At 38.2% G+C, this 13,937-nt stretch overlaps 2 protein-coding genes across 2 annotated transcripts; both read right to left on the bottom strand.

The window, feature by feature from the left end:
* Positions 1–4,394: 4,394 nt before the first annotated feature.
* On the bottom strand, positions 4,395–5,395 carry LOC125190849. The gene is made up of 3 exons (XM_048088257.1): positions 5,185–5,395; positions 4,954–5,088; positions 4,395–4,861 (listed from the first exon to the last, which is right to left on the bottom strand). Exons 1-3 carry the CDS (start codon positions 5,363–5,365, stop codon positions 4,815–4,817), a joined length of 363 nt encoding a protein of 120 aa, XP_047944214.1. The 5' UTR covers positions 5,366–5,395; the 3' UTR covers positions 4,395–4,814.
* Positions 5,396–7,522: 2,127 nt separating this feature from the next.
* LOC125189573 (calcium-transporting ATPase 12, plasma membrane-type-like) lies at positions 7,523–10,255 on the bottom strand. The gene has a single exon (XM_048086837.1). It carries the CDS (start codon positions 10,253–10,255, stop codon positions 7,523–7,525), a length of 2,733 nt encoding a protein of 910 aa, XP_047942794.1.
* Positions 10,256–13,937: the final 3,682 nt, after the last annotated feature.

Genomic DNA, 13,937 nt, shown 5'->3' with positions numbered 1-13,937 from the left:
TTGAAATTGAAAATACAGACAACTCAAATATCATTTTAATTAAAATACTCACGAATATGAAATCAAATCTCTGACTTGTTTATAAAACTACCTCCATATATGCACTCTGACACCTAGCAATATCCCCAAATGCACGCACATTGTCTCACAAGCGTCTCGTCTTCACAATAGATCCAGAAAACCTCCAAATGTCGGTCATCGTTATAGCTACCGCATGCCACATATCTATAGTGAAAGAAAAAGAATTAAAATTAAAATTAGAATAAAAAAAAGTTACTACCTCTGTCCCTGAAAATTTGATACATATTACCATTTCGGTCCGTCCCTGAAAATTTGATACACTTCACTTTTACCATTTTTGGTAGGACCCCATATTCCACTAACTCATTCCTACTCACATTTTATTATAAAACTAATACTTTAAAAGTAGGACCCACATCCCACCAACTTTTTCAACTCACTTTCCATTACATTTCTTAAAACCCGTGTCGTGTCAAAGTGTAGCAAATTTTAGGGGACGGAGGTAGTATATATTTATAATCAAATATATATTCCACAACCTTTGACTTGTCTCACTTAAGGATAATGTTAAAAGAAACCTTTTCACTTTCCTAAGATTAAAGGAAAAGAACTACAACAACATATATATATATATTGAACAAAAAATTAACTTTTGAACACGTGACGTAGAATAAAGGTCAATGTTGGTCTTAAATATATGACCAAAATATAAATTTGGTCCAAAACATTCACTTTTTGAAAAACAGGTCCATAACAAATGAAAATGTCGACGAAATAGTCATTTTTTTACAGTTCCGTCAAAAAACTAACGGTCAAAGTTAATTGCTTTTTTTTACGGAACCGTCAAAAAAAGACTACTCCGACAAGAATTTCATTTGTTATGGACCTGTTTTTCAAAAAGTGAATGTTTTGGACCAAATTCGTATTTTGGTCGTATGTTTAGGACCAAAATTGACATTTACTCTGTAATGTATTAAACGATCGATTATCCTTGCAAGCTCTAAAATAAGAATTTAAAAAAAGTCTACTTAAATATTGGAATTTTTTAGTTACAATTTTAATTTTATCCTTTTACTTGTCCCATTTAAGATAAAAATAAAAATATTATTTTTAAATTACATATCTGTGATTAACGTACGTTTTGTGGTGATGATTATCCTACATTTAAATCACACTAATAATAGTAATTAATATTTGTGTAATTAATATAAATCATATATATATTAACAAATAGTAAGAATATTTCTGAAGCTATCGTGGATTATACTAAATACAATTTTAACTTAATTATAATTTTTAATTTAAAATAATATTTTTATAAATGTCTTCAAAACTCTTGTTTTATATATGTATAGATTATAAGTTTTTTTTATTATCTATTTTATATTAGTGATTTTCTGTATTAAGTACACATTTTTAAAGTTTGATTTTTATGTTTATTTGAAATTTGAAAATATTATATTTAAAATTTGTTTTTTGGTGAAAGGCGATCAATTTCGGCATATTAACTCCACATGTGATTCATTGAATTACTTAACCATCTAATTATAGATATAATCAGTATAAAATAAGTTGATAAGGATGTGTGTGATACTTCTAAAAAGTATTCCTATAGCTCAAAGTAAACTAAAAGAATTAATTGTCAGACAAATTTAGGCTACACCATATACTTAAAGAAACTTGTTTGATTGATAAAAAAAAGGGCAATCTGACTTCTAGTATTTATAATATTTACAGTAACCCTAGCTACTCCAAACATGGTGCTATGCATAACTTAGATACGTTGGAAATCGTCATTTTTAAACAAGTATGGTACAATTTCAATAAAATTGTGTTGATACACTCGTGTAGTTGTGTCATGTCATTGTTTTAATATTTCTAATGTATTACACTGACATCAAAGATAACCACAAAAATTATTAGATTCAACAAATTGATAATTTTACACCTTTCACTACAACAAAATAAACTGTTAAGGACATTTTTAATACAATTAAGAATGCTAATTTGTGTTTCTAAATTTACCACCAACGCTTCCAAAAATGTTCTCATTGTTAATGTCCCAACTTAAATTAGAGGATGAAAATAATGGAAGTGTCCTAAAGAAGCAAAAGATTAAGTTAATTTGTCCAAAGATTAAGTTAATTTATCCTTAATTTATGAATGTTTTCTTTTACCTCTTAAATTGTTGTTATTTTTAAAAAAAATCCTAGGGAAGTAATTGTGTCTTAATTTTTTCTTAATTATCATTAAAAATTAGTTTTTCTTTTTAATGTTAGTTGATATTTTGTGTTAAAATATATTAATATCTGAAAGCTTTAATATTGTGAACTCATTTTCAGATCTAATGGCCATTGATTGGTATTGATTATGCACTAGAGTGTTATCTGTACTTTAATGCATTGGTTTGCATTGTTTGTTCTATTTTATACATATACTTTTATTATAATACATTAAAAAATATTATTGATATTTTCAATTTTACAATTTTTATAAAAGTAATTTATTAATGATTGAGATTTTATGAATAAAACATATTAAAAATTATCTATATTTGAATATAACTATATGGATATCATGTAGCTAGTATCCCCTCAAAGAAAAATCATATAGTAATAACAATTCATAATGAAAGTAGACTACAATAGTGTAGGTTTGGCGCAGTAGGTAAACTGTTTGGATTAGAGGTGTATTATCTCTTAATCAAATAATTTAATCTCTAGAGGTAAATTAAATATAATTCCATTCTCATCAATACTTAATTCCAATAATAGAGCATACCAAAAACAAGGTTTACTATAAATAGGGGCGAGTCCCTCATATTTTAACACAGCAAAACAAAAAACATCCCACACCAAAAACATCCTTAGAAATGGCCTTAATTATGGTGGCTCTCCTCCTCTTCGCCGTTGCAACTCCTCCGGCCCACGGCCAACCGCTGAATACAATCACAGTCGGGGGCCGAGTTTGCTGCACGCCCTCCGGTAACTGCTTGCCAGGTGCAACGGGGATACCGGGAGTGCCTGTGGTGCTGAACTGCTCCGCCTCAATCGGCGGTGGCACGATCACGGTTGGGAGGGGCGTCACCGGTGTGAACGGAGTCCTTAACATTACTGTACCCAACCTAATAAATGACACGCTATTCACCATCCCCGCCATCCTCGGTGGAACCCTACCATGCAGCCTCATCATCACCCTTCCTCTCAACCAAACCATCTGCCCAGTCCTTAACACTGCCACCGGTGTCTTAACCGCCATTCCGGTTATTGTTGGCTCTGTGCTTTCGCCGGTGCTTGGATTCATTCTGAATACAGCGGTGACGCTTTTCATCAGGATTAATATTTGATGAGTTCTCATTGCTGATATACTCTTCTAATTGTAGTAATGAATATGAATAAGCAATAAGTATGCTGCTATTGTTGTATGTAAGCATTCATTATGAATGCCTACATGAATAAAATATATTGTTAAATTGGATCGAGCTTGTTTTAATTTGTACACGTATTTATATATATTGGGGAAGATTTGTTATGGAGGTTACATGCAAACTCCATTTATTAGTATTGCTACTTCTTTTTCTACATTACAAAGTTTGCTAGCAAAGTTGCAGAACCTTTCACAATGAATCTTCATCAAAGTTTGTTATTCTGATACGTTCGTTACATCCAAAATATTACTATCTATATAATTTATATTCTTTGACTTGAAACAAATTAGAATTCTCACTTACTACGGCATTTAAACGATAAAACATTTTCCGAGACAAGTAAATTAAAATGCTTTTTGTCTCTATTTTCGGTTATTCTTTGATGTGGTAAAATGGTTTCATCCAAATTTTTCGTAGAAACATATCTTTGCTCTTGATATTTTTGACTAATTTGATGCTTACTCTTATGAAGCAGCGAAATACTTATAGTTTGGTACATAATGAATTGTCCGTATTTTTTGCAAGACAGACGAAGTGGTTCTACAGTCAATACTCCTTTCTTTGTCAATATAATTCTAAGAGACTCAAATTATATACTCCCTCCATCCCACATTTGGAGTCACATTTAGTTATGTCACAGATTTTAAGGAATTGGTGGAGTGTGTAATTAATGAAGTGAGATGGTGGAGTATGTAATAAATAAAGTGAAATGATGGAGTGTGTATGTAATAAATGAAGTGAGTTGGTTGAATGTGAGTCCCTTTTTGACTTTTTGATTTTTTATTTTAGTTTTGGTTTATTTTAATGTAATAATGACATTTTGATGTAATTTTGATGAATAATGGGGTAAAATTATATGACCAAATATGGAAAATTCTAAATGTAACTCTAAAACTAGGACGGACTTTTATGGCAAAATATGACTCCAAAACTGAGACGGAGGGAGTATTAGCCAATTGGCCCAACACTAAATTCAAATAAAAGAACAAGGCCCAAAAATAAACCCATTTGAAAACTTAAAGATAGGAAATAAAGATTTAAAAAGTAAAACACACCAATACACTCCAAAATCCCAAAACGCGTAGCTTCTCTGTTTCTCACCTTTCTTCCCCGAAGCATTCAAATTCTCATGTTAAATTCTCAAAGATTCCAGTTCCGACCATTATCTTTTACCACTGTTACAACATAACAACAATCCTAATCTTTCGCCACTGTTACATTAACGAAGAAAATAGTGGTCCTGAATGGATTGTTACATAATGCAACAGTAATCTCTTGTTTGATTTTGAATTGGAATCTTGATGAACGCCAACAATTGGAATCTTTCACCACTTATGAGGATAAGGTATTGTCTTATGACATTAATTTAACCAGTAAAGAATCTCCTCCAAGATTGCCATGGCAGAAAGCCACCTGTACCACCAATTATATTAACATCCACTATATAATTATATTTGAAAACTACATCTAAAAGCAGTCAGTATCCATGAATGATGAATTCATACCGCAAGCAGGGCATCGAAAATAATACTTGTTGTCCCTCAATACAAGGCCAGAGCCTCTACACACCTTGCAATTTCTCTGTTCCACAATTCTCTTGCTGAACTCGACCCCGGCCACCACAAATGGAGCAACACCCGCTGCACGCGCACGCCGTGCCCGCATAATTATTTTATTTTATTTGTTTAAATACTAACAGAAATTTTTAAAAAAAGAAAAAAAGAAAAAAGGTTTACCTATAGCTCCAACCACAATTTGCCAAGTTAGCTCGGGATCGGAAGTGATGGCATCGTTCACGGTCACGGCCCTTGATCGGATTTGGATAACGTTGCTCGGTTTGTTTGTGCAACGACGGTCGATCTTGGGATTCACAGTCACGATGGTCGAACTTGGGAAAATGTTTTGAGCACCCAACATCTCTCAATAATGTATCGCCTTGTCACGTCTATGCCATTTTCATGTTAACATTCAGAGCCATACAAATGCCCGACGTGCAGATTACTCCACGTCATTCTACAAAATCTATTGTCCAGAATATTTGACTACTTATTTTGGAGGGTCAAGCTTTTTATCTTATTCTAATTTTCCAATCAAAGTATTGATTTGTTTTACTTTACAGCCAATAAAAATTATGACGTTGGTATGTAATAATATGTGTGTAAATTTTCAGTGAAGGAGTATGTAATATTATGTGTATTAATTTATATAATTATAATTTATTAGAGTTATATTTATATATAAATTACTCCATCCGTTCAAGTTAATATGACACATTTCTTAGGCGTTACTGGATTAATAGGAAAATGTGTCATCTTATTCGGACGGAGGGAGTAGTATTTTACTCTCTCTGTCCCAGCTAAGATGACACATTTCTTGGCCGGCACGAGATTTTATGAATTATTGGTTAAAGTGTTTAATTGGAGAGAGAAAGAGTGGCTGTAAGTATTAAAATAGAGAGAGAAAGAAAGATGAATATTTTATTAGGAGTGAAAAAAAAGTGGTTGAGTATATTAATTGAAGAGAGAAAGTTTCCAAAAAATGAAATGTGTCATCTTAATTGGGACAAACTAAAAAAAAATGTGTCATCTTAAGCGGGACGGATGAATTAATAGTTTATTTTACAACATCCTTATAATTCATTTGTATATGTATATATATAAAAATGTAATACTAACATATCCTCTATATATCCCTGAAAATTTGTTACTCCCTCCGTCCCACAAAAGATGTCACACTTGTGGGACGGCATGGGATTTTAGGAGGTTTTGTTTTGTGTGTTAAATGGAGAGAGAAAATATAATTTTTATATTCATGTGAGAGAGAACTTTTTCCAAAAGGGGAAATGTGACATCTTTTGTTGAACAAACTAAAAAGGAAAATGTGACATCTTTTGTGGGATGGAGGGAGTACATATTTTCATTTTCGTCCCTCCTCAAAATTTGTCACATTTCATTTTTTACCATTTTTTATAGTGGCATTCACGTTCCACTAACTTGTTCTCACTCAAATTTTATTATAAAACTATATTTAAAGTAGGATTCACATTCCATTACTTTTTTAACCTATTTTCCACTTATAACTTGTGTCTGATCAAAATGTGGTACTCCCTCTGTCCCATTGAAGATGACCACTTTCCTTTTTGGTTTGTCCCAACTAAGATGACTCATTATTTAAAATGAAAATACTTTTTTTATCTATACTTTATTCTATCTCTCTTACTTTACTCTTCCTACTTAATTACACAAATAAAACTGCATAAATTCTCGTGCCGCTTAAGAAATAGGTCATCTTCCTTGGAATGGAGGGAGTAAAATTTAAGAGATGGAAGAAGTATTTACTAGGTAATCAGATGGTTTGAGTTTAGTCCCTTATCATTTTACTTTAAAAAAAAGGATTTGAGTTTAGTCCCTTATTATTTACTACATAAAAGGATTTGAGTTTAGTCCCTTATTATTTACTACTCCTACTATAATAATATTGAAACAAAGAAATTGACACTATTTCATATCCGTAGATCAATTGTAATTGTAATTACAAGAACAATTTACTGTTAGAAATTTGGGCTTTCACATGACTAATTTAATGTATATGGCTATCTTTCAGTTGTCCAAATTAAAGTGGTTCAATAAAGATTAAAATTTGGACTAAAGTGTATTTATTTTGTTATAGAAATAAGTATAGATACTATGAGATTTTCTATTTGATGAGGGACCGAATAGAAATAAAGGGGTTTATATTTAATATAAATATAAGCTAGGATTGTTCAATATCTCTGTATTCTATCGGCAAATTATTATAAATGACGTCTCTGATTGTTTGAAAGATCCATAGCCGTTGCAAAGCAATTCCGCCTTTCAATTCGATATGGATCAAGGTACGCTTCCGCTCTACAGTTTATATTCCTTCTTCGTTCTTGGCTAATCATCATAGAGAGCTTTATATAATTGTTCACTCAATTATTCCAACATTTACATGCTAATCAATAATTTACAAGAACAATTTACATGCTAATCAATTATTTACATGACCAATAGAGATGTACACATCTATAAATATAAGAATCAAAATTATGTATCACAATCGTGATATCCTAATTATCAAATTAGCAGCCCAGCTCAACGGCAGAGACAAGGACGAAATCCCAACGCAAATGCACCATAAGTTGATGCCCAATCTGGGGCGACGAGCAATAGCTCCGACAATCTCGACCACCGCCACCTGAAGAATTCCGATGACCACCACAATGCAAAGAAAAACGCAACTCTGCCCCGCCGCAACATCGCCTCTTCTAATCTCAATAGCCGGAATCAGCAAGCAAACCTGACAGAAGGCGTAGCAGTTGAAGACCATGGTCCCCACCGCCGATTCACTCACCTGAAAAACGGTTTCCCCCTTCAAAAGCAAGATGAGAATAACCGCCACCTGAAACGAGGACTGTACGGCTATGCTCATCCACATGGGCCCGGTAATGATCCGACCCGAACCGTAAACCGGGTCCGTATTTGCCCGAGCCGAGCTTCCGTAAATAGTAGTCACGGCAACCGCCGCAGCTCCCAGAATTTCCATGACGAGATTGATCCACAGCAGCTGCAACGAGCCCAGCGCCTCCCTGCCATTTCCAGCTAACAGAGAAACGATGTTGATGGTGAAAGCAGAGACCTCCATTATGAGCTTCAGCTGCACGATTTTTCCGATGCTTCTGCAAACTCGCCTCCCCAAATTCAGGATTGCGGGGATTTGCGTGAAGCCGCTGCTCGGGACGAAGATGTCGGCGTCTTCGTTAGACGTTCCGAGGAAGATGCCAACGTCGGCTTGTTTGAGCAGAGGCGAGTCTCTGATAGCGGCTGATGCCGCCGCTACAACGTGGCGTTTCTGTAGGTACTTCACCATCAGCATCTTGTCTCCGGGAGTGGCGTTGGCCATCACCAGAATGTCATCCACCATCTTCAGGCGGTCCGCTTCGGACTGGTTCCGGAAATCGCGTGCATCGACTATTTTCCCATCGTCTTCGCGCCTCAGTAGTCCCGAGTACACGGCGATGATCCTGGCCGTGTTTATGTCGTTGTCGACCACGAATCTGACGCTAACTCCGGATTCCTGGCAATGTTGGATGGATTGTATAAACTCGGCCGAATAGGGATTCTTCAAACACACAAGGCCTAACAAAATTAGGCCAGTTTGCAGGGTTTTGATGTTGTTTTCCTCGTCCTGAATCTCGCGTTTGTGAGCGAAAGCGAAGCAGCATTGTCCGTATGGAGCGAGTAGTTGTTTAAAGGCTGTGGCCTTGAGGGCGTCTAGGCTTTCGATGTTCCCTTGTAAGGTGTAGTAATGGGAGCAGATTGGCAAGATGGAGTCTGGTGATCCTCTCCAGTGGACATGCACCATTACTTTATCTTCGACTTGGCATTCGCTTTCCAGAATCGAACACCATAAATTCGCAGCGATTTGGTATCGAACCATGGATGTATAGTTATAGTAGCACTCCGTCTCCGTGTTAGTAAGTCCTAGCACAGCCCTGGCCCAACTAAGAAGACAGATTTCCTCAAAACACCCATTTGTTGATGAGTGGAGTAATATTCCTTGGCGCAAAGCTTCAACAAGTTGTGCGTCCACTTGCAGATGATGGTGAACGAGGTCAAAACCGATCCACAATTCTGCCATATCTGAATGCTTCAAAACTAAACCCGTGGCGCAGATAGTGGTGATCAAGCCGACCGTGGCGCTAGCTTGAAGCTGCGCTACAGTGGCCTTGCAAGACTTGATTCTGTGAGAGGCATACGACAAGGAGACGAAGAGGGCTAAAGGTAAGCCCTCTCTGCTCGCGAAGACAAGCACCAATAGCATCATAAACAAGCCCTTAGCCTTCAACCTCTCCTTCTTCACCACTTCCTTCATCAAATCCTCCATTCTGTTCTTCACTCCCTTGGGATCCTTATCAGCTTGAACCTTCTTCGCAACGAAACAACGGACAAATTGCACCACCAGAAGGACCAGCCAAAGGCTCAGCCAAATCTTATCGAATTTAGAGCTGGTTTTCTCAATAGCATCCAACAGTTGAAGGCGATGATCATCCCCAATATTTCTCATTAGCCTGTTTCTCTCAGTGTTGTCACCCACTGACGTCACGAGCATACAGCACCGGCCTTGAGACACTTCCCCGCCGGTAAACAGAGAAGGACTTTGGGAATAATCCACCTCCAAATCAGCGTTGAGCTTAAATGAATCATCGCCGTTTATGAAAATGCCATCAGCAGGGACTCGATCACCGGTAGTCAACCACACAATGTCGCCAACAACGAGGTCGGATTCGAGGATCGCATCAACCAAGCCATTCCTCACAACCAAAACGTCACCGTTCCGTTTGGAGAATTTCCTGAGCATCCATCTCTCCCTAAGAAAGCGAGCGACGACACCAAAGCAGACAACAAAAGACAAGGCTAGTATAAAAAAAAGGGCATAGACAATACCCTCTGCTGCACCGTTGATCTTGATGCCAATGGCCAGGGAAAGCATTGCACAACACAACAAGAGAAGGATGGTCGTGTCCCGTAAAGCATCCCACAGGATGCGTTTTATGGTATGAGCCAATGGCCACCGTGGCTGTGAAGTAGGCTTGTTTGAACCAAAGGCTTCACATCGGGATTTAAGGTCGGTTGGATCGCCTATGATTCCGGCTTCGAGATTTGTTCTCAACGCAGAAGCAATGTATTCGATGCCGCCGTAGTGGTCAAGGGCGTCTCTGCAGTTTCTTTCAACTGCTTCTGCAAGAATTTCTCTAGTGACTAAGTATTCTTCACTCTGCAGCATTCTCTCTCTCAAAAAGTAGTACTCACATGGAAGTTGATGAACGGAAAACTGTATATATTCTAAAAGAATGTACGCTAGAAACAGAGATCAGAGTTTGGATGATAAATTATTGTGAGAAATTTACAAGTAGATGGGCGTGAAAGTATATTACTACTATAATAAGTTTTGGTAGTTAGTAGTGTTGACTGTGGAGCGAATCTGTTATATATAGCCAGGCCATGCAACGCATGCTTTCTACTTTCTACCTATTGTTTATACTTCATTGGTCCGCCATTAAATGTCGCAATTTTTTTTTCGTTCGTCCGCCAATAAATGTCTCATTTCACTTTTACATAAGTGGATCTTGTTAGGAAAAGAAAAAGATATTAGATCAAAAAAACGTATTAGCTTGGAGGATAAGAAATATATTAACTTGGAGGCTAAGAAATACAGTAGTTTGATGACCAAGAATACTTGGAGCACAAGCTTTGTAATGCCCTATATAAGGGTGTCATATTATTGAAGAAAATAATCAAGGAATTATCAATCATACTCTTCTCTCTACAACTTCTCAACCCTAAACTATAAACCATGCCTGATACACAATTCAAGATGGTATCGGAGCAGGGGTGAGACTCAGAGTAGTCTCATACTGTCTCGGACCAATCTCGAACCCTCTAAACCAAAATCCGGCAGAATCCTGTCTAAACCAGCAAAATTTCAGATAACAACGAACCGCCAAAGTCATCGAAAACAGAGCAATTTGCTCGAATGTTTGTCGAACTGATGCGCACAACAATAGCGCACAACCAACAACAAATAATTCCCATAAATCCTCCAGAACCGAAACCAGAAGCCTACAGGATTGACTCCACGCCGTTAGTAATCTCAGAAAGATTAAACGGCGAAAACTACCCTCTTTGGGCTGTCCTTATGAAGGCGGCAATTAGTGGGAGGGGAATGATCTCTCACATCAATGGAGTCTCATCCCCTCCGGCAAAGACCGACCAAGCCTTCAAACAATGGCAGCAACAGGACCACTGTGTTTTCACGTGGTTAGTTCACAACATGGAATCGAAATAAGTCAGCCGTATGTCTCAATACCCGACGGCCAGAGACATATGGAGCAGCCTGAAGACCACCTATGCCAGTGGAGGCGATAAAATTCAAGTGTACGACCTGTACATGAAAGCAATCACATTAAAGCAAAAGGAGGAATCTCTAGAGGATCTATGGACGTCTCTGAATGATATATGGATTTCCATAGATCGGAGACACCCAAATCCAATGAAGTATGTAGAGGATATAGAGATTTACAATACTGAGAAACAAGAACAGAGATTATTTCAATTGTTGTAGCCCTAAGCAGCAAATACGAAGGCATCAAAAAGGAGATCCTCAGGACCGAACCACTTCCCTCCGTGGATGTCGCATACTCCATCCTCCGGCGAGAAGATGCCAGATTTAATGTCCTACAGTCGGGAGACTCCGTCAGCACTCAAGGAATCCGCGCCAGGCGAGCTGTGACTCAGCCATGGTCGAATCCGGCAGCGCACCGGAACCCCACTCAACGAAGTGGTGGTGGAAATGGTGGAAATTGGAGCAGACAACCGGACGAGGACAAATCGAAGCTAGTGTGCTCTCACTGTGGAAAGAAAAAACACACGCGCGAGACATGTTTTGAACTCCATGGATACCCGGAGTGGTGGCAGGAGAAGAAAGCTAAGAACCATTCTTCGTCGGCGCCGTTCAGAGGGGGTCGTGCGGCTGCAGCTATAGCCGGAGGAGAAGGAGCTCCCATCACCACCATCAGGAGCAACCAAGAGGCTGCTAACAACCGAGGCGGAAACTCGGGAACAGAAGGGACGGTGGACGGAGTGGCATCAATCGCTAGAGGAGGAGGCAGTGAGAATTTGGTGAACATGGGGGAAATGGAGGTGGAGGCGCCGAATTTGGTGGAAGGTAATTTAGGGTTTGGTGTTTTATTTTCAAACCCTCAACCCTTTACATCTTCATATAACCAACCCCAGCATTCTAGTAATACTAAATGCTACTCGCCAGATCTTGAAAAATTGCAAATGCACCCCTACACTTACAAAAATACCGCAAAGAAGACCATAAAACCGAAAATTGACAAAACAGACCCTACATTTGGTGAAAATCCCCAGACAACCCCGTTACTTTGCAAAAACAGATTTCAAATACTTGAAAACTTGCCTATCTCATATCCCTTGTCCGTTTCCTCTGAAAGTAAAAATGATAGGTGGATTTTTGTCTGCGAAGCCATTGATATTATTACTTATGATATTTCTAATATATCTGTTATGCATAGGGCCCCGAAAAGTCACATTCAAACGGCCAGTGGAGAGTTTACCCCTGTGGAGGGAGCAGGAACTGTCAGAATTTCATCTGCTCTGACTTTATCTAACTGCTTATATGTTCCCTCCATGTCGCATAAACTGTTGTCAATTAGTCATGTGACAAAAGAATTAAATTGTACTCTCCTAATGCAACCAAATTTTTTCTACTGCAGGATATCAGGACAAGGGAAATTATTGGACGTGGCACTGAAAGGGATGTGTTGTATTATGTGGACGAGATAGCGGAACAAGGAACTGCTCTGCTAACTCAAGGGAATGCTGATAGAGAAGCCTGGCTCTGGCATCGCCATTTAGGACATTCGTCTACGGGTTATCTGAAAATTCTTTTTCCTAAATTTAGTCAAGATTTGAGTTGTGAAACTTGTGTGTTGGCCAAAATCCATAGACATTCTTATTAATCCAATACCACCCCTGTTGATTCCTTGTTTTCTCTTGTCCATTCTGATGTGTGGGGTCCGTCTCCAGTGATAGGGGGACAAGGGTTCAAATATTTCCTTCTCTTTATAGATGATTGTACTCGTATGACCTGGGTCTACTTTATGAAACACAAGAACGAAGTTTTTGAACATTTTACCCACTTTCACGCCCTTGTTCAAGCCCAATTCCAGAAAAATATAAAAAATCCTTCGATCTGACAATGGGGAGGGGGGGAATTCGTCAACTCAAAAATGAAAACTTTCTGCCATGTTAAGGGACTGGTCCACCAAACTACTTGCCCATATACCCCAGAGCAAAATGGTGTATATGAAAGAAAAAACCGTACTCTCCTAGAAAAGGCTCGAGCCATGCTTATTGAATCCAACACCCCTAGGAATTTCTGGCCTGAAGCTATTGCTGCATCCAAACACCTCTCAAATTAGCCCAAGTTCCACAACCCTTGACCCTTAAGCCTCGAGTATTCGGATGCTCAGTTTTTCTCCATATACCGAAACATGAGTGAACCAAACTCTCACCTTGTGCCATAAAATGTGTCTTCGTGGGGTATGGACATTCTCAAAAGGGGTATCGATGCTTTGATCCCAAGTCCAATCGCATGAACACCACCCTGAACTGTGATTTCCTCGAAACAAAATATTTTTTCCACCACCTTAGTGGTCAGGGGGAGAGTAAAAGTGACCCACTAAGCCGGTTGCCAACATCAAGCCCTCCAGCAGCACCGACATCACCAGAACAAGGACCAGAAATACAGCCATCGCCAAAGAGTGTCCCCATCCAAGAAGTTCCCCTACTGGTATCTGCTGTAAGTACTCCTGATAACTCTCCTTAGCATATCAATACTAGCATTGGCGATGATGTTCCTATATTTGGTGAGACTGACCCTG

Source organism: Salvia hispanica, chromosome 5 (genome assembly GCF_023119035.1).
Source record: "Salvia hispanica cultivar TCC Black 2014 chromosome 5, UniMelb_Shisp_WGS_1.0, whole genome shotgun sequence".
NCBI classification, from domain to species: domain Eukaryota; kingdom Viridiplantae; phylum Streptophyta; class Magnoliopsida; order Lamiales; family Lamiaceae; genus Salvia; species Salvia hispanica.
Note: the sequence above shows the minus strand (reverse complement) of the source record. Positions and strands in the feature narration are given on the sequence as shown.

Bases quoted from the DNA above. Each gene is read 5' to 3' on its own strand.
- LOC125190849 (XM_048088257.1), bottom strand. From the start codon at position 5,365: ATGTTGGGTGCTCAAAACATTTTCCCAAGTTCGACCATCGTGACTGTG. The intron at 5,089-5,184 runs GTAAACCTTTTT...GTGCGCGTGCAG, and splicing joins AATTGTGGTTGGAGCTATAG to CGGGTGTTGCTCCATTTGTG. The intron at 4,862-4,953 runs GTATGAATTCAT...TTGGTGGTACAG, and splicing joins TTTTCGATGCCCTGCTTGCG to GTGGCTTTCTGCCATGGCAA.
- LOC125189573 (XM_048086837.1), bottom strand. From the start codon at position 10,255: ATGCTGCAGAGTGAAGAATACTTAGTCACTAGAGAAATTCTTGCAGAA.